The sequence below is a fragment of the Heterodontus francisci genome, chromosome 6 (assembly GCF_036365525.1).
Source record: "Heterodontus francisci isolate sHetFra1 chromosome 6, sHetFra1.hap1, whole genome shotgun sequence".
Classification (NCBI taxonomy): domain Eukaryota; kingdom Metazoa; phylum Chordata; class Chondrichthyes; order Heterodontiformes; family Heterodontidae; genus Heterodontus; species Heterodontus francisci.
Window position 1 is genome coordinate 61807456 of NC_090376.1, and position 20262 is coordinate 61827717.

The window sequence follows — 20262 nt, forward strand, 5'->3', positions numbered from 1 at the left end:
GCCACCCCCGATGATGTGTAGGGGGCGGCCGCTGCGTTCCTGGCAAAGGTGTCTGGTGCGACTGCACAGGCGCCAACGCCATTTTTAAAGGGCTTTATGCCCTGAGAATTAATTTTAATTTTTACAGGTACATAATTCGAGACTTTTTTATTAACAATTAATAAAGATGTTGAGATCCTTCCTCAACACCCCTAATGGTCATTGAAGTGGCACTTAATGTCAAAAAATACTTTATTTCCCTTCCCGAATTTTCCACCCCAACCTTCCAACATTTGGCCTCTAACCCCTTCCCACCATTCACACAACCAATTAAATTTGTTTTCCCTGCTCCCCCACACCCCCGGCCCTGAAAATTTTACTCCCTCCCCGCTCCTTCACCAGGTTCTCGCCTCGGAACTCCATATGGAATTCCGATGGTGTGCGAAGCGTGAATGGCGGCAGCTGTCTGCTGCATATTTATATGAAGGGCCCGCTGCCAGGCGGTGGGGGGGCCGCACTGAGGTTCCCCCGCTGGCGGTAATATGCAGCGGGCCCTTCTCGACGTCGTGGGTTGAGGCGGGCCTGTTCCTGCAGAATTTTCCCGGTCCCCGCGCCCCGACCTGCGGCGTCAAGGGGCTCGTAAAATTCAGCCCTGTATATGGATGACGTTGATTACTACAAAAGCAACAAGCACTATACCCCATTTAGCCATTAGGCATTATATTTGGAAGGCAGCTTCAACGGTGTGCATTACTTACCCATCTGCATTGCATTGCGGGCTTGGTTGACAGTTTGCTGCCCTGAGTAGCGCAAGCAGTTGTTGATCTGCGGACTGGATGTGTGAAGCTGTGGCTGAACAGGAGAGATGGCAACAGGAGGAATGGGCCTCACACCATTATTCACAAGATTGGTTGCTGAATGGCCGGACGGCGAGCTTCCTTTCACAGTTTGGACAGCACCTCCTGGCACAGCGTTTTTTGACTGAGCCATTCCAAAGGGAGCCCTAAAACAAAACAGATACCACACAGTATTGAATTGTTGCACTCACAAACATTTTTACTTCTATATTTAAGTGACAAAGTTTATAGAAAAAAGAAAATAATTTTTCCTATATTTAGTCCTGATATCATCACTGCCTCCTTTAGGCAGCACAGTTTGGGCCATGAGTTTCTGTGGCTGCCCTTAATAATGTTGTGTGATCTGCTCATGCACCCACCTGGAGACGGGAGTCACATAGTTTCCAGGAAAGACACCAGACATTCCAGTTCTCAGTGAAGTGCCCTTGAACCATCCATCCTGACATTTCTCAATGACACGATACATCTCTCCTTTCCGCAGCTCCAGCTCATCTGCTTTTTGTGGCTTGTAGGCATACATGGCCATATATCTGCAGTTACAAAATGAGACGTGGAAAGTTAAAGTTCACAATCTTCACCCTGCTTTCTGCATTTGTCTATACATAGATCTCGCTGTAAATTAACAATTAATGCTATTTCCGATTTTAGAGGTGTGCTTCTGTGGTCCAAGACTGGGCTGCTACTTCTTCTTGTTCTCCCACTCCAGTCCTCCACAAAGATTAAGCAGTGGCCTAATAGAGAACGGCAAAATTCATTCAATTGGGTCAGTGAGATCGCAATTGAGACTGGCATTTAAATTCTCAAGCCTCCAAATTTGCAGAGTGGAGAATTGTAATATAACTGCTGTTTGGGGAATAAAGAATAATTGGTTAAAGGAGAAATGTTTTTCTCACTCTGTTATTCTAACAGTGTGAGAGCTGAACTAAAAATATGAAATATGCTTCCAAAAGTCCCCCAAGAAAAAAAAACTGCTGCTGCATTTTAGATGACATGTGTAAACAGGGTTTTCACTGCACTTCCAGCAAAGCTATGCTGACAGAGTGAGAACAACTCTGAGGAAATCCCTGGCAAATCTGTAATAAATGTCTTGCAACAGTCATATCTTTGCAAGAGCTTTACGTTGTGTAGTAACAACTTGCATGTAACATAGTAAAACATCCCAAGGTGCTTAACAGGACTGTCATCAAACAAAATTTTCCTTCGAGTCACATAAGGAGGTAGTAGGACAGATCAAAGAGTTAGGTTTTAAGGAAGTCTTAAAGGGAGAGAGAGAGGTGGAGAGTGGAGAGGTTTGGGGAGAATTCTAGAGTTTAGGGGCAAAAGCAAAATACTGCGGATACTGGAAATCTGAAATAAAAACAGAAAATACTGGAAATACTCAGCAGGTCTGACAGATCTGTGGAGATAGAAAGAGGGTTAATGTTTCAGATCTGGGAAAAGTTAGAAATGTAACAGGTTTTGAGCAAGTGAAAGAGGGGGGGGGGGCGTAAAGAACAAAAGATAAGGTCTTTGATAGGGTGGAAGGCAGGAGAGATTAAATGACATAAGAATTGGTGGTGCAAGGGCAAAGGGAGTGGTAATGAGACAAGGAAAGAAACAAAAGATAATATGCCTTTGGGAATTGTGAACAGCTTCTGTCTGAAAGCAAAGGAAAGGAAAAAAAGAAAGAAATGAAAGAGGAAAAAACGATCCAGCAAAGTAAAAGGAAACAAAATGGGGGTTACAATCTAAAATTGTTGAACTCAATGTTGAGTCCAGAAGGCTGTTAAAGTGGCTTACATTGTGCTTCATTGGAACACTGTAGCAGGCCAAAGCCAGAAAGGTCAGAGTAGGAGCAAGGTGGAGAATTGAAATGACAGGTGTTATGCCAATGTGTTTTGTTGAACAATAATTTTCTTTAATCCACTGACCGGAGATCTGAATTTATATATTTTTTAAAAGACATTTTTAAAAAGACAAGCTGCCAACAAAGTTATCCTTTCAGCTTAAATTGGCTACCTAATTTGCAACACTGTATCCTTCACTGCAATGCTTGAGAGGAGATGAAATGTCTGCTAATATCCCAGCAAGAACCAAGACCCAAGAAGTTTAAAGGAACTACCTATGCTCTCAGCAAGCAGAGAAATACTGCTGACTGCTATGTTTGAATGAATGAGTGACTGTCATGTGACAAGCCCCTCCCCATCTGTGGTTTTAAGGTGGTGTTTTTCTCTGCAGCAGAGGAGAAGCAACTGGACTCTGACAAGAGCAGACCCTAAGTGTGAGCCCCTCTCTCTCTCTCTCTCTCTCCATTGCAGCTTGAAAGCTTTCAAATCCTGCCTGTTGACTGACCACCTTTGCATACTGCGGCTACAATCAGAAACCCTGTTGGAGGAAATCAACCACATCGATGTATCCAAAAGACCAACTGAACCAGTCATCTACCTCTTCAAACTAAAAGCCTCAGGACCACTGAATTCAGCTAAAAGCCAGCCGAATCACCAAACCCCACAGACTGTATTTCCTTTTGTTTTATGGGCTCTAACTCAACCAATCTACCTTTCCCCACTCTCGTAACCTATTTGTGTGTGTGTAAACCTCCAGAGTGTATGTGTGAGAGTTAAAGTTGGTGCATTGTTTATTATTTTATTAGTTCAGTTTAGGTACAATAAAGTTAACTACTTTCTTTGTTAACTCAAGAAAACCTGTCTGATTAGTTCTTGTTATGATCATAGCAAGTATGAAATCAAACACCTAATGAATTGGCCAGTACATCCACTTTAAGAAAGAATTAAACCTGTTGTGGTCAAACACGGAGAGGGCGAAGAGGGGAGCCTTTCAACCCCTCCTCACTTGACAGTAACACAGTGACTGGAAGCTTGAGTTCACGCTTGCGGACTGAACAGAAGTGTTCCACAAAGCGGTTACCCAGTCTGTATTTGGTCTCCCCAGTGTAGAGGAGACCACATTGTGAGCAGTGAGTACAGTATACTAAATTGAAAGAAGTACAAGTACATTGCTGTTTCATCTGGAAGGAGTGACTGGGGCCTTGGAAGGTGATAAGGGAGGAGGTATAAAGGCAGGTGTTACATCTCCTGCGCTTGTATGGAAAGGTGTCGTGGGAAGGGGAGGGGTGCTGGGGGTAACTAAGGAGTGGGAACAGGGTATTGCAAAGCGAATGGTCCCTTCAGGATGTTGAAAGGGGACAGGAGAGGAAGATGTGTTTGGTGGTGGCATCACACTGAACATGGCAGAAATGGCAGAGGATGATCCGTTGAATACGGAGGCTGGTGGGATGGAAGGTGAGGATGGCTTTTCTGTATGTGAGCAATCTGACACTACAGGGTAGATTTTAACTTTCATCAGCTGGTGGAAAATTAGATCTGTAAAAAAAAAACCTGCCCAATTTCCAATAACAGGCGAGTGAGCTGCTACTGCCAGTTCTCTGGCAGTAAAAGTTAAAGGCTACTCCTAAAAGTTTTATATAACTTAAAGCTGGTCACTGCATCACAGCGGGGGATATGATGACATTGGGTTTTCGTTGGAGGCAGATTAGCAAAGGGAAGCAGGAAAAAGAGCTGGGCATTTGGTTGGAAGGTATGGGAACAGTGGGATATGATAAAAGGAGGCAGCAAAATGGCAAAAATACACAGGTGCTGTGAACAGAAGCAGTAACAGTTGGTAGGAAAGAGCAGGGGAAATCATGGACAGGTGGAGACTGCAGCAGAATGAAGGTTGTAAGCCTTTTTTAATTCACCTCTCCCCCCATGTTTCAGTAAAGGGCTTCCTCACGGTATGGAAGCCACATTCTTGGCTAAGATAGACTTTAAACTGTCTAAGTTTTCTGCACCTGTACTATGATATCATACAGAGTAATGCTCTTTCCCACTCGGGACCTACACCACAGTGCTGGGAGGAAAGGGTCAGGTGGTTGATGGGTCATCATGACCACAGCAAAAGGACATGGCTACTGCATGCATGGGAGTCGTAAGCCCCTCCAGCTCCCCACGTAGAGGTAGTGAAGTATTTCATTATCATTCACCCACAGAAGTAACTTGGAGAAAAAATAAAGTTTTTAAATCTTTTCTAAATCAACTGTGCATGTTAAACTTTGTTCCACCAATCTCTCCGATATTGGAGGACTCTGACCAGCTGGGTGATGCTGAAATTCCTTCACTACCCAAAGAGAGAATAGTGAGAGGGCTTGAGTCACTCATGCTGGTAAAGGCTATATTCTTTTTGCAGAACATTGTGCCCTTGTTGCTGTTATAAACACCTGCACTGTAAACAGGACAATTTTAACAGCAAGAAGACAAAAAGGTGAAAGTAAAAAACAACTTTGTGAAGCAAATCTGTACAGTAAAAGCCCCACAGTTTATCTCACAGCAGTTTTATTGCTCATGGGCATAATCCCATTGTGTGTTTGGAATGAAGTTGTGCTTTTGGAGCATGATGGCTGACTGGCTACTGTGACGATTGAGGTGGGAGGAGTGCACTGCTTATTCTAGTCCCACTTCTCCATGGGTCATATATTTAAATTTTCCCACTTACTGATACGGTCAATCATATCCTCTATTTTTCCCAAAATAAAACACACCAACCAGGTTTCTTTAATGAACAAAAAAATTATCAGTTTATTATAAAACAAGTCTTAACCAGTAATGAAGTAAAGCATAAACACACAGATTGAAATTTTAAAGTTCCCTTTTTACCTTAGCCCCTCACATTCACATACACACATACACCAGTTAACCAGAAAAATAAAAGGGATTTTTGTTCAGAGCTGTTACAGACAAAACAAAAACACTTGGGCTGAATACTTCTTCATTTTTGAAGAAAACAGCAGATGAGATATGTTGTGTTCCAAAAGTGGCATACGGCCTAGCCTCCGAATACACGTAGATGGGTCATGGCTCTTTTCAGGCGGCATTGAGAATTAATTTAGCAGGCTTTTCTTCAAAGACAGGAGACGAGATGAGTTGACACAGTGGACTTCTTAGGGTCTTTTAGAGAGGTGTTGGAAAGCTGAGCTGGGTTGTGGTCTTCTCTCTTTCCTTGGGAATTCTCTTCTTCTACAGGCTTGATTCTATAAACATTCAGCAAGAATCTGGTCTCTTCCTCCGTGACACTTCTTCAGCAGACTTGGTGCTAATGTTATCTCTTTCCAGAAGGTAAACACTGACACTACAACCAAAAGCTTGTGAGCTTGCTTCTCTCTGAAGTGCGCACTGCTGCTCCTGGGCTTTTTCTGTCAAGGGGTGCGCGACTGTCCCTTCTCTGCCCACATCTTCCCCCAGTTACCAGGGTTTCTGTTCTAGTTTTAACTTCAGTCATGTGACAACGAGTAATGTTTGTTGCCAAACTAGTTCTTTCAGTATCCTCTTGAAAAAAAAACTGGTCCAACATTTGTTCAGTTTGACTATGAATTCTTAAAAAAATATTTTTAACGAAAAAGAAGCACTTTCATAACACTACCGATAATTTAACAACTATGATTTGCCCAATTTGGCATTTATGTCTCGTGTCCACATGGCTCAGTCATAGTATTCTTGCCTCTGAGTCAGAAGATGTCCACTCCAGGACTTGAGCACAAAAATGTAGGCTGGCACTTCAGTGCAGTACTGAGGGGGTGCTGCACTATCGGAGGTGCTTTTGGATGAGTCATTAAAACCAAGGTCCAGTCTGCCCTCTCAGGTGGATGTAAAAGATTCCAAGACGCTATCTTGAAGAAGAGCTGGGGAGTTATCCCCGATGTCCTGGCCAATATTGATCCCTCAATCATTGCAATAAAGATTACTGCAATTGTCAAATTGCTGTTTGTGGGAGCTTGCTGTGTGCAAATTGGTTGCCGCATTTCCTATATTATAACATTGACTACACTTCAAAAAAAAGTACTTAACTGGCTGTAAAGTGTGTGAGTCACTGCAGGCACAAGTCTGTATCCCAAAGTCTCAGCGAGTTCCAATGCTAACTCATAATCCTTTATGCAAATTGACAGCCTTTGCTACCAAAACAACAGTGACTGCAGTTCAAAAGTAATTAATTGACTGTGAAATGCTTTGAGGCATCCTGAAGATGTAAAAGTTATTATATAAATCCAATATTTTTAGGCTTAAAAATTTCATTCCAACATAATGGATTAAAACAGCAGCAGATTCAATGTCTACTTACATTAATGTTCCTTAACCTTAGCTCTGCATGCTCATTAAAATCTCTGTCAACAAACGTATCACGCTGAATGATCATTTATATACAACTTTTGTTTTGGTAGTTAGACAAAGTAAGAGTTAGTAATATTAACCAACATGACTTTGAACTACAACTAGTCCTAGCCACAACATATTCCACCCAACCTGATCAATGTCAGAAAAGCAAAGATTTGTAGAGTATCAGCTTATGTATTTTAGCTGTTTCCCTGGGGATTCTGTAATATGACTTCTCATTGGCAGGGACTTTCATTGATATATACCGTGAAATCAGAATATTTTATGAAAGCCCCTGCGGGGATGTTTAGTTCAAAGTGTTTTAGTCTGATTCTCCACGTAATGTAAGTGGAATGAAACCCAATTGTGCTTGATTGGCCAGCAGAAACAGAATTGTTTGATAATTAGGTAGAGCACATGTGCTATATGCTGATATAGTGAGCTGTCATGAAATGAGATTAAATGTTTTTCTTAATATGTTCATCTTTAACATAATCCCATTCTGATTTTTTGTTTGAAAGGGGAGAAAAGAAGTTCTGTTCTTAGGTGCCACAGAATTTGTTGTGCTAACTGTTCAGACGTCCTGTTCTTTCAGCAGGTATGAGGGTTAAAGAGATGCTTCCACAAGTACCCAGTGCAAAGTGCAGCAGAACTGACAATCCATTAAGCAATGGAGTACATTCATTCCATATTCAGACCCGAGAATGAGAATTAATCATAGTTTTGGTAAGGACAAATCTTTCAGATGCACCTTTAATTTATTCTTGGTCAAGGAAAAACATAATTTGCAAGGGTTCCATATCCATTTTCTATCTTTACTATTAGACAATTATTAGGACTAAGATAGCTCAATCCTTCTGGTACACTTTTGCGGTAACTCTGATGGAAATGTGGTGAAAGGACCTGGAACAAGGCCTGGAATTTTCTTAGCTTTGGTCTATCAGGGGCCTGACTGAATGGTGGACAGCAATGCACCATTAGAAAAAGAAAGCTGGCTGTTTCAGGCAAGTGGCTGTTTACATAACCAAAATCCAGGTCTTGTGCCATTTTGCAAATGGGTTAACCAGCCGATCCTAAAGGAAGTGCTGGTGATCACTCCACAAAACAGTCCCAAATATTTATTTCTTTTCCTTTTGTGGGGCCAGAAGGAGCAGAAGTGCCAGCTCCTGGTCCCACAAAGCACTGCTGTTCCATGCTCACCCCACTCTGGGATCAGCTTCCCCGCTCCAGGCCTGAGCTCCTGGCTGCCTCTCCCACAATGTGTGGGCTGCAGCAAAGTACCCATTTGGTGTCCTCAGCTTGCGGGCTACATTCAAATAAAATTTGAACCTGAAAATGGTTTGGGCTTCCCAATGCCAGCTTCGCGCATGTTTGGGTCGGAAGTTGATGATTCCTGCAGAGCCTCCTTACACATTGTTGTTTAGGAATCTGCAGGAGAAAGTTTTTTTGTTTGTATCGTCTCCTTTCTGGGTAACAGTTTACCCTTCTCATTCTCCTCTGTTGAGGCACTATCCTTCTCTTTTCCAGTGTCAACTTGTCCTCCACAACAACAACAGCAACTTGCATTTATATACAGCCTATGACATAATAACTCTGCCAAGGTGCTTCACAGGAGCATTAAAAAAATTGACACCGAGCCACATAAGCAGATATTAGGTCAGGGGTCAAAAATATTGATTTTTAAGGAGCACCTTAAAGGAGAAGAGAGTGGTCGAAAGGTTTAGGGAGGGAATTCCAGAGCTTAGGACCTGGGCAGTTGAAGCCGTGACTGCTAATGCTGGAGGAAACAAAATCAGGGATTCGCAAGAGGCCAGAATTGGAGGAATGCAGAGGGTTGTTAGGCTGGAGCAGCTTACAGAGATAGGGAAGGGTGAGGTCCTGGAGGCTTTTGAAAAGAATTTTAATTTAAAGGCACTGCCTGACTGGGAGCCAATATAGGTCAGCGAGTACAAGGGTGGTGGTTGAAAGGGATTTGGCACAAATTAGGAGACAGGCAGCAGAGTTTCGGATGTGTTCAAATTTATGGAGGATGGAAGATGGGAAGCTGGCGAGGACAGTGTTGGAATAGTCCGGCTTAGAGGTAACAAAGACATGGATGAGGGTTTCAGCAGCGCAAAGGATGATGGTTGTGATTGTTGGAGGCCAATCATCTGAGCCCCAGGACATTGCTGCAGGAATTCCTTCGGGCAATGTCCTAGGCCTAACCATCTTCAGCTACATCATCAATGACCTTCCCTCCATCATAAGTTCAGAAGTGGGGATGTTCACTGATGATTGCACAGTGTTCAGTACCATTCGCAACTCCTCAGATAATGAGGAGGGGTAGGGCTGATTATGGACCAAAAAGGGGATCTATGCATGGAGGCAGAGGTAATGGCTGAGGTATTAAATGAGTACTTTGCAACTGTCTTTACCAAGGAAGAAGATGCTGCTGAAGTGAAACTGAAAGAGGAGGTGGTTGAGACACTAGATGGGCTATAAATTGATAGAGGAAGTATTAGAAAGGCTGTCTGCACTTAAAGTTGATTAGTCACCAGAACCGGATGGGATGCATCCAAGGATACTGAGGGAAGTAAGGGAGGAAACTACGGAGGCACTAGCCATAATCTTCCAATCCTCCTTAGATATAGGTGTGGTGCCAGAGGACTGGAGAATTGCAAATGTTACACCTGTGCTGATAAACCCAACAACTACTGGCCAGTCAGTTTAACTTCAGTGGTGGGAAAGCTTTTAGAAACGATAATCTGGGTCAAAATTAAGTCACTTGGACAAATGCAGATCAACGAAAGAAAGCCAGCATGGAATTGTTAAGGGCAAATTGTGTTTAACTAACTTGATTGAGTTTTTTGATGAGGTAACATTGAAGGTTGATGAGGGTAATGCAATTGATGTGGTGTACATGGACTTCCAAAAGGCGTTTGAAAAAGTGACACATAATAGGCTTGCCAGAAAAGTTGAAACTCATAGAATAAAAGGGACAGTGGCAGCATAGATATAAAGTTATCTGAGTGGCAGGAAACAGAGAGTAGGGGTGAACAGTTGTTTCTCGTATTGGAGTAAGTTATACAGTGGGGTTCCCCAGGGGTCAGTACTCGGACCACTACTTTTCTTGATATATATTAATGACCTAGAATTGGATGTCCAGGGCACAATTTCAAAAGTTACAGACGACACAAAATTTGGTAGTATTGTGAACCGTGAGGAGGACAGTGTTAGACTTCAAGAGTACATACACTGACTGGTTGAATGGGCAGACACACGGCAGATGAAATTTAATGCAGGGAAGTGAAAAGTGATACATTTTGATAGGAAGAACGAGGAGAAACAATATAAATTAAAGGGTGCAAATCTTAAGGGGTGCAGGAGCAGAGAGAGACCTGGGGGTATATGTATACAAATCATTGAAAGTGACAGGGCAGGTTGAGAAAGCAGATAAAAAGGCATACGGAATTCTGGGTTTATAAATAGAGCCATAGAGTACAAAAGCAAGGAAGTTATGATGAAACTTTAGAGCACCCGTTTGGCCTCAACTGAAGTATTGTATCCAATGCAAGGCGCTACACTTTCGGAAGGATGTGAAGGCTTTAGAGAGGGTGTAGAAAAGATTTATGAGAATGGTTGCAAGGGTGAGGAACTTTAGTGACGTGGACAGACTGAAAGAGCTGGGGCTTCTTAGAGAAACTTCAGAGAGATTTGATAGAGGTGTTCAAAATCATGAGGGGTGTAGACAAAGTTGATAGAGAGAACTTGTTTACATTGGCAGAAGGATCAAAAACCAGAGGACACCGATATAAGGTGAATGTAAAAGAACCAACAGTGACATGAGGAAACAATTTTTTACGCAGTGAGTGGTTAGGATCTGGAATGCACTGCCTGAGAGGGTAGTGGAGGTAGATTCAATCGTGGCTTTAAAAAGGGAATTGGATAAGCACCTGAAGAGAAACAATTTGCAGGGCTATGAGGAAAGGACTGGGGAGTTGGACTAGCCGATTTGCTCTTGCAGAGAGCCGGCACGGATATGATGGGCCAAATGGTCTCCTTTCTGTGCTGAAACCATTCTATGATTCTATGAAGCTGGCTGTGCCCACATACAGCAAGACCTGGACAACATTCAGGCTGGGCTGATAAGTGGCAAGGAACATTCGCACTACACAAGTGATAGGCAATGAACATCTCCAACAAAAGAGAATTTAACTATTTCACCTTGACATTCAATGGCCTTATCATCCCCCACCATAAACAACATGTGGATTCCCATTGACCAGAAACTTAGGGATGAACATTTTCACTGCAGCTGAGGTCCTGCTGATGGGGCCAAAAGTGGGATGTGACCCCCCTTTGGCCGATGGGGGGGCTCGGAGAGCATATTGCTGGTGGTGGCCAATTAAGTGTCTGCCACCGGGGCTGCCATCCCAATTAAGGATGGCGGCTTGCTAGCAGTGGCCATTGCTGAGGCTGCAGCTACAAGGAGATGGTGCCTCAAGCCTCAACGGCTGAGGTGTCCTCAAAGAGGGGTAAGTGGGGTTAGGGGACGTCGGGCCAGGCAGGCAGGCCCTGGCAATCAGGGGCAGGGGGCGGTGGGGGTGGGGTGAAGGCAGGCAGCGTTGATGCCACCGGGGTGGCGAATGGTATAGGGGAGCCTCTCCATGGGCCATTGTGTGCCCAAAAAGGAGGCCTCCCCCGCCCCCCACCCCCAGAGTCTGCAGGAAGGCTGTCAGGTTTTACTGGACAGTCTCCCCATGCGACGGCAGCTTCCCGCCACCGTCCCCTCCCCCACCACCCAATGCAGGCAAATAGGTTAATTGGCCACTTCAATCAGGCAGGTGGCTGATCTGCCATCTTTCCCACTGCTGGAAAAATGGCATGGCAATGGAAAAGCACTGGGCACCCATTTGACACCTTCCCTTGCCACTTTGCCAGCCTTCCCACCTCCCAAGCTGTCCCCAAAGGCCTGGTAAACTTCCAGCCTAGACTTCAGTTTGTTGTCGTTCTTCGGACTGAAGCTAAGGGTTCTGGTTAGGAGTGATAAAGAGGTCTAACCTTCACTTAAAGGGGAATTCCCTCTGGGGAAAATAAGAATCTTGCATTACTGTGGCTACAAGAACAGATCAGCAGCTGGGAATTCTGCGACGAGTAACTCACCTCCTGACTCCCAAAGTCTGTCTACGATCTAATAGAGCAAATGAGGAGTGTGATGGAAAACTCTCCACTTGCCTAGATGAGCGCAGGGCCCAAAACACTCAAGAAGCTCAATATCATCCAGGATAAAACATCCCGCTTGATCTGCACCCCATCCACCACCTAAAACATTCACTCCTTCCACCACTGGCACACAGTGGCAGCAGTGTGTATCATCTATAAGATGCACTGCAGCAACTCACAAAGGTTCCTTTGACAGCACCTTCCAAACCCGAGACATCCACCACTTAGAACATAGAAAATAGGAGCAGGAGTAGGCCATTCGGCCCTTCAAGCCTGCTCCGCTATTCATTATGATCATGGTTGATCATCCAACTCAGTACCCTGTTCCCACTTTCCCCCCATATCCTTTGATCCCTTTTGCCCCAACAGCTTTCTCTAACTCCTTCTTGAAAACATACAATGTTTTGGATTCAACTGCTTTCTGTGGTAGCGAATTCCACAGGCTCACCACTCTCTGGGTGAAGTAATTTCTCTTCATCTCAGTCCTGAATGGTTTACCCCGTATCCTTAGACTATGACCCCTGGTTCTGGACTCCCCCACCATCGGCAACATCCTTCCTGCATCTACCCTGTCAAGTCCTGTTAGAATTTTATAGGTTTCTATGAGATCCCCCCTCACTCTTCTGAACTCCAGCAAATATAATCCTAACCGACTCAATCTCTCCTCATACGACAGTCCCGTCATCCCAGGAATCAGTCTGGTAAACCTTCACTGCACTCCCTCTATAGCAAGAACATCCTTCCTCAGATAAGGAGACCAAAACTGCACACAGGTGTGGCCTCACCAAGGCCCTGTATAAGCAAGGCATCCCTGCTCCTGTACTCGAATCCTTTCGCTATGAAGGCCAACACACCATTTGCCTTTTTTACCGCCTGTTGCACCTGCATGCTTACCTTCAGTGACTGGTGTACAAGAACACCCAGGTCTCGTTGCGTATTCCCTTCTCTCAGTTTATAGTCGTTCAGATAATAATCTGCCTTCCTGTTTTTGCTACCAAAGTGGATAACCTCACATTTATCCACATTATACTGCATCTGTCCTGCATTTGCCCACTAACTTAACTTGTCCAAATCACCCTGAAGCCTCTTTGCATCCTCCTCACAACTCACTATGCCACCCAGTTTTGTGTCATCTGCAAATTTGGAGATATTACATTTAGCTCCCTCATCTAAATCATTAATATATATTGCAAATAGCTGGGGTCTTAGCACCGATCCCTGCAGTACCCCACTAGTCACTGCCTGCCATTCGGAAAAAGACCCATTTATTCCTACTGTTTGTTTCCTGTCTGCCAACCAATTTTCTATCCATCACAATACATTACCCCCAATCCCATGCGCTTTAATTTTACACGCTAATCTCTTATGTGGGACTTTGTCGAAAGCCTTCTGAAAGTTCAAATAAACCACATCCACTGGCTCCCCCTCATCAACTCTACTAGTAAACATCCTTGAAGAATTCTAGTGGATTTGTCAAACATGATTTCCCTTTCGTAAATCCATGCTGACTCTGTATGATTCTACCACTGTACCCCAAGTGCTCTGCTATAAAATCTTCGATAATGGACTCTAGAATTTTCCCCATGACCGCGTCAGGCTGACTGGTCTATAATTCCCTGCTTTCTCTCTACCTCCCTTTTTAAATAGTGGGGTTACATTAGCTACCCTCCAATCTGTAGGAATTGTTCCAGAGTCTATAAAATCTTGGAAGATGACCATCAATGCATCCACTATTTCTAGGGTCACTTCCTTACGTACTCTGGGATGTAGATTATCAAACCCTGGGGATTTATCGGCCTTCAATCCCATCAATTTCCCCAACACCAATTCTTTACTAATACTGATTTCCTTCAGTTCCTCCCTCTCACTAAACCCTGTGTTCCCTAACATTTCTGTTATGATATTTGTATCCTCCTTTGTGAAGATAGAACCAAAGTATGCATTTAGTTGGTCAGCCATTTCTTTGTTCCCCATAATAAATTCGTCTGTTTCTGACTGTAAGGGACCTACATTTGTCTTCACCAATCTTTTTCTCTTCACATACCTATAGAACCTTTACAGTCAGTTTTTATGTTCCCCGCAAGCTTACTCTTGTACTTTATTTTCCCCTTCTTAATCAATCCCTTGGTCCTCCTTTGCTGAATTCTAAACTGCTCCCAATCCTCAGGTCTGTTGTTTTTTCTGGCGAATTTGTATGCCTCTTCCTTGGATCTAATGCTATCTCTAATTTCATTTGTAAGCCATGGTTTGGTTAACTTTTCCGTTTTACTTTTGCGCCAGACAGGGATAAACAATTGTTGCAGTTCATCCATGCGCTCTTTAAATGTTTGCCATTGCCTATCCACCGTCATCCCTTTAAGTAACGTTGCCCAATCCGTCATGGCCAACTCGCGCCTCATACCTTTGTAGTTTCCTTTATCAAGATTCAGGACCCTAGTCTCAGAATCAACTATGTCACTCTCCATCTTGATGAAGAATTCTATCATATTATGGTCGCTCATCCCCAAGGGGTCTCGCACAACTAGATTGTCAATTATTCCTCTCTCATTACACAATACCCAGTCTAGGATGGCCTGTTCGCTAGTTGGTTCCTCAATGTATTGGTCCAGAAAACCATCCCCTATACACTCCATGAATTCCTCCTCTACGGTATTGTGACTAATTTGATTTGCCCAATCTATATGCAGATTAAAGTCACCCATAATTACAGATGTTCCTTTATCGCATGCGTCTCTAATTTCCTGTTTAATGCCATCCCCACATCACCACTACAGTTTGGGGGTCTATATACAACCCCCACTAATGTTTTTTGCCCATTAGTGTTTCTCAGCTCTACCCATACAGATTCCACATTGTCAGAGCTAATATCCTTCCTCACTATTGCGTTAATTTCCTCTTTAACCAGAAACGCAACTCCATCGCCTTTTGCTTTTTGTCTGTCCTTCCTTAAATACTGAATACCCCTGGATGTTCATTTCCCATCCACCTGCAGCCATGTCTCCGTAATCCCGACTATATCATACTCGTTTACATCTATTTGCGCAATTAATTCATCCACTTTATTGTGAATGCTCCACGCGTTAAGGCACAAAGCCTTAAGGCTTGTCTTTTTAACATTACTTATCCCCTTCCCACTATTTTTCACTGTGGCCCTGTCGATTCTGTCCCTTGATTTCTACACCTATCACTTTTCTTATTCCCCTTACTGTCTTTTGCTCTTGTCTTTGATCCCCCCCTCCTCTGACTCCTTGCAAAGGTTCCCATCCCCCTGCCATTTTAGTTTAAACCCTCCCCTTGTAGAAGGACAAGGGCAACAAGCACATGGGAACACCACCACCTCCAAGTTCCATTCCAAGTCACACATCTTTCTGTCTTGGAAATATTTCATGGGTCAAAATCCTGGAACTCTCTCCCTATCAGCACTGTGGGTGTACCTGCACCACATGGACTGCAGCGGTTCAAGAAGGCAGCTCACTACTACCTTCTCAAGGGCAATTAGCGATGCGCAATAAATGTTGGCTTTGCCAGCAATGCTTACATCACATAAACAATTTTTAAAAAACTATCTGAGGCAGGGCAGAGACCAGCAATGTTATGGAGATGAAAGTAGGCGATCTTGGTGATGGTTATGGTGGTTATGTGTTCAGAAGTTCATTTCAGGGTCAAATAGGATGGCAAGGTTGTGCACTAGCTACAACAGCAAAATCCTATGGATGCTGGAAATCTGAAATAAAAACAAAAAGTGCTGGAAATACTCAGCAGGTCTGGCAGCATCTGTGGACAGAGAAACAGAGTTAACATTTTCGGTCAATGACTTTTCATCAAAACTCAGCCCAGTTCTGATGAAAGGCATTCTAAGTGAAATGTTAACTCTGTTTCTCTTTCCACAGATGCTGTCAGACCTGCTGAGCATTTTCAGTTTTTATTTGTGAACTGTCTAGTTCAGCCGCAGACAGTAACCAGGGAGAGTGATGGAGTTGGTGCCTCGGGAACAGAGTTTGTGGCAGGGAATGAAGACAATGGCTTCGGTATTCCCAGTATTCATTTAGAGGAATTTCTGTTCATTTAGGTTTGAATGTCGGACAAGCAGCCTGACAATTTAGAGACAGTGAATGGCAGGTCAAGAGAGGTGTAGATGAGGTAGAGCTGGGTGTTGTCAACCTGCACATGGAACCTGATGTGTTTTTGGATCAAGGAATACCAAATGTAATGGTATACTCATAAGTCATATCAGTTTCTCAATTTCCCCAGACAGGATTCCCTTTAAGTGACAGGTTAGACCTTTTAAAGCACTCCTAACCAGAACCCATAGCTTCGGTTATTTGAAATAACAGCAGCACCAGATAATACGATGTGATAACTTCACAATCTAATCACACCAAATCTCAGTTCAAACATGGCACCATTATCATACATCCAGTAGAAATTATTTACAGACCCTTGAGCCTAACTGCTACAATTTGGACAATTGCTGTCTGGCTTAACAAAGAATGGGTTAATGAGAACATTGGTGAATGACCTCATTTGGTCCTCACTTGCATGGCTTATGCCACCTGATCTGTGGCTGTGCATTGCACTCCTGCCAAAGGGGGCACAGAAAGGTCAGGAGGGTGATGCATGGGCAAAACACAATCCTTAGTCAGTTTCACCTGCGTTCGCCACTTTCACGCAGATTTTTGGGCTTGCAATATCCAGACCACTGTGCTTCAATCAAAATGATCACTTACATATTGAGTGGTAGTTGGGTCTTTGATGCTGTCCCCTGGTCCCCGATGATAGCTCCTGGTCTAGGTCCCACTGCACCAGCAGCCGTGTTAGCATTAAGAGATGAAGCCTATGAAACATATAAGATAGGGTGGATTTAATACAAAAATCATTGATTAGGCATCACTTCCAAACCTTCATTGCCCTGAGCTACATAAAGCTAATGGGCTGCAGGTTGACAATTAAAAGGGCTAAAGTGACCAATTAAAGCAGCAGTGTCAATTTAATGTTATTATTACCCACCTACTGTATAGGGGCAACTCATGACGTCGAATGTACATATCAGAAGCTGGTGGCCATTCTCCCCACTATGTAAATACAGTTGGTTAGTCACCCGCCAGCTGCACATATTCCGAAATTCAGGGGAAAAAGTCGACAAGGCCTGTGATCGGGCAAGTGGATTGCGATGTGCAATTACCCTGCCCTTGGTCCCAATGAGGCAGGCAGTACGCAAGTTTAGCGCTGCCTGCTCATCATCATGATTGTGGTGTGCAGTCCAGCGCAAAACACGCTGCTGACTGGCTGCATACTCAGCAGAGGGCCAGGTATGTGTGTGGCCAGCACAATGCACAGCTAACTTGTACTTCTTAAAGTCGGCGTGCCTCTCTTAAAGGGGACGGCAGTCAGGGTACAGCAGCTGGTGCGACAGTCTCAGGAAGTTTTTGGTGGAAGGAAGAGGACTGCAAATAGAGCAACAGGTCGGCAAGAGGGCTTCCAGGTTCTCAGGTGTAGTGCTGGAGGCCTTATGATCAAGATTGAGGAGGATGATATAGGGTGTGTTTCCACAGAGGGCCAGGTGACCCTCAAGCACATGCTGCAGAGGGAATGGGAGAAGATGGTCAGGGAGGTGAATTCCCGGAGTCTGATCTTGAGGACCTGGCTGCAGTGCTGGAAAAAATTCAATTACCTCATTAAATGGTCAAGGTCAGTGAATACTCCTATCTACCACACCACCAGCCTCTCATGCTGCTCAATGCACCACAGCCCCATCACTCACCCATCAGCAATCGGGATTCATGTCTGACATTCAGATGCTCCACCTCGCTCTCCCACACTGCCAGTCTCATGTCCACCTTATGCAGCTTCCATTTACCTCCAGCTATTCAGTTATGACAGGCATATCACCCAAACACATTGCAACACACGCTGACATTCTCCCCTCTAGTTTGCAGGACAAAGTGGCAGATATCCACAGGGAGTAGCAGCGATGGGGCAAGGCAGCCCTGCATCTCCTGAGCCCTTTGGAGGAGAAGCTGCTCCATATTATGGGACCGGCAGTGACTAAGACAATGACATCTGGCGTCACTGAGAACATTCAGGATGACGGTATGTGCCTGCCTTATGGCCCTTTTCAAATCCCACCTCACCCTCATCCTATCTGGCATGAAGTGCAAGCTGCAGACGGTGTGACCATGGACCTCTGCTTTCCACCCCATCCCCTTCTCTCACCCACCCTTTGCCTTCTGCATTTATGTTTTCAGATACCCGAGATTTTCTGCCTGGCCAGCCACTGCAGTCTCGCCATGAATAGCAGACTAGGGGACACAGATTTGAGGTTTTGGGCAAGAGATACAGGGGGGGTTGTGAGGAAGAACTTTTTTTACGCAGCGTGTGGTAATGACCTGGAACTTGCTGCCTATGAGAGTGGCGGAAGCAGAGACGCTCAATGATTTCAAAAGGAAATTGGATGGGCATTTGAAGGAAATAAACATGCAGGGCCAAAGGGATAGAATGGGGGAATGGGGCTGACTTGATTGCCCTACAAAGAGCCGGCATGGAGTCTACAGCCAAATGGCTTCCTTCTGTGCCATAATGATGCTATGACTCTCGGATGAAGAAGCATTCTCACTTGATATGACAATCACAGCCACTAGCTCAGATGCTGGCAATGCACTCACCTTAGAGGGTAGTATAGAGTTGGGATCAGCATGTGTGAGAAACTGGGCAGAAGTGGGCTGCAGCCAGGCCAGGGGAGAAGGATAGCGCATGTGCCAGCTCCCCAGAGGTGAGGTTGGAGACGAGTTCTGCTGCACAGAACTCAGGTGAAGACATCAATGGGGCAGTGTACAGGAGAACACTTATAGGCGTGCACACAGAAATGCTTGGTGCATTAGCAGGCCTGCCACAGAGCCTTTTTCCACTGTCAAGTAGCAGGGAGAAGTCCTGCTCCAACTTGGCACAGGGCTTCTCTAAGAGCTTGGAGCCCATCTTTTCCATCGTGGAAGTGATGGCCCATTCCATGAGAGCACTTGCAGACTTAGTCACGATGCACTGTCTGGTGGCCGATATCTCAGCTTCCATTCTAGCACAGGCAGAAGCCACCCAATTTCTCAGTGTGCTGCAGTGGAAGCTCAGACTGAAGTCATGAAATCCATGCTTATTGCCATGCAGGCTCAGACTGCTGCCATCATGGCTGCGGATGCCAGTGCTCAAAGGGGCTTCCAGGGTCACACAGCAGTCCATCAATCTGTCCTCCAACAGATTACTAGGATTGCTGAGGTGCTGCCTGGAGGAGTGGCAGTGGCTCTGTGGTGCACAAACCTGCTGTCCTCTATCAGGATGACAGCCTTCATGCTCCCATCACTGCCATGCCACCAGTGCCCTTGTTGCTGTCTTTCAGCCAGTCAGCCCAGACTGCTGCCACTTGTGCCGAGGCCGTCTGGTCTGTGCTGGGCCTTCTAGGTCCAGAACTGCTTGAGGTCATCTTGTAAGGCCATGTGCACTCTCCACCACTGAAAATCAGAAGCCTTTCACCAGCCATGCTGCAGCCATTGGGGTAGCACTGTGTAGCAGCACTAGGCCAGGCAAAGGCAACCACAAGACAGGCACTAAGGGACTGCACAAAGGTAATTAGTTCAGTTTGTACATATTATTGGAAGTGTTGTTGGATAAAGTTGTTATGGAATGGTTTTTGGTGGTAACTTTTATTTCAGGATTTCGGCCAAGGGAACATTGTGATGGTCTGTAACAGAAGGGTGGTAAGGTGGGAAATTGTGGAGCAATGGTGATGTGGAGATGAAATTTCAGGGGAACAGGAGTCTGAGTAGCCGCTCATAGCCTGTCCGGAGCAAATGGGTCCCAGATGCAGAATTTTGCGGTTTCAGTCTTTTAGAGTCTGCTCAACATATGCTTTTTCATATAATCTAAGACTGCTTTTCTGGATATCTGTTAAAATGAAGTTTAACCTACTGCGACATGAATTGGGCCACTTCAGGTCTTTCACGAAAGATCGGAGATTGGCCATTTGGTTTAGAAATATCTGTTTATTTGAAAAACAA

General features: G+C 44.6%; 1 protein-coding gene across 1 annotated transcript in view; it reads right to left on the reverse strand.

Annotated features, from left to right (window-relative positions):
• Positions 1-20262, reverse strand: part of LOC137371342 (E3 ubiquitin-protein ligase SH3RF3-like) — a 475007-nt gene that overhangs the window by 56393 nt on the left and 398352 nt on the right. The window contains exons 5-7 of the mRNA XM_068033784.1: positions 16948-17054; positions 1196-1366; positions 738-982 (exon numbers count right to left, since the gene is read on the reverse strand). Of these exons, the coding sequence (XP_067889885.1) occupies positions 738-982; positions 1196-1366; positions 16948-17054 (523 nt within the window). The remainder of the gene's footprint in view (positions 1-737; positions 983-1195; positions 1367-16947; positions 17055-20262) is intronic.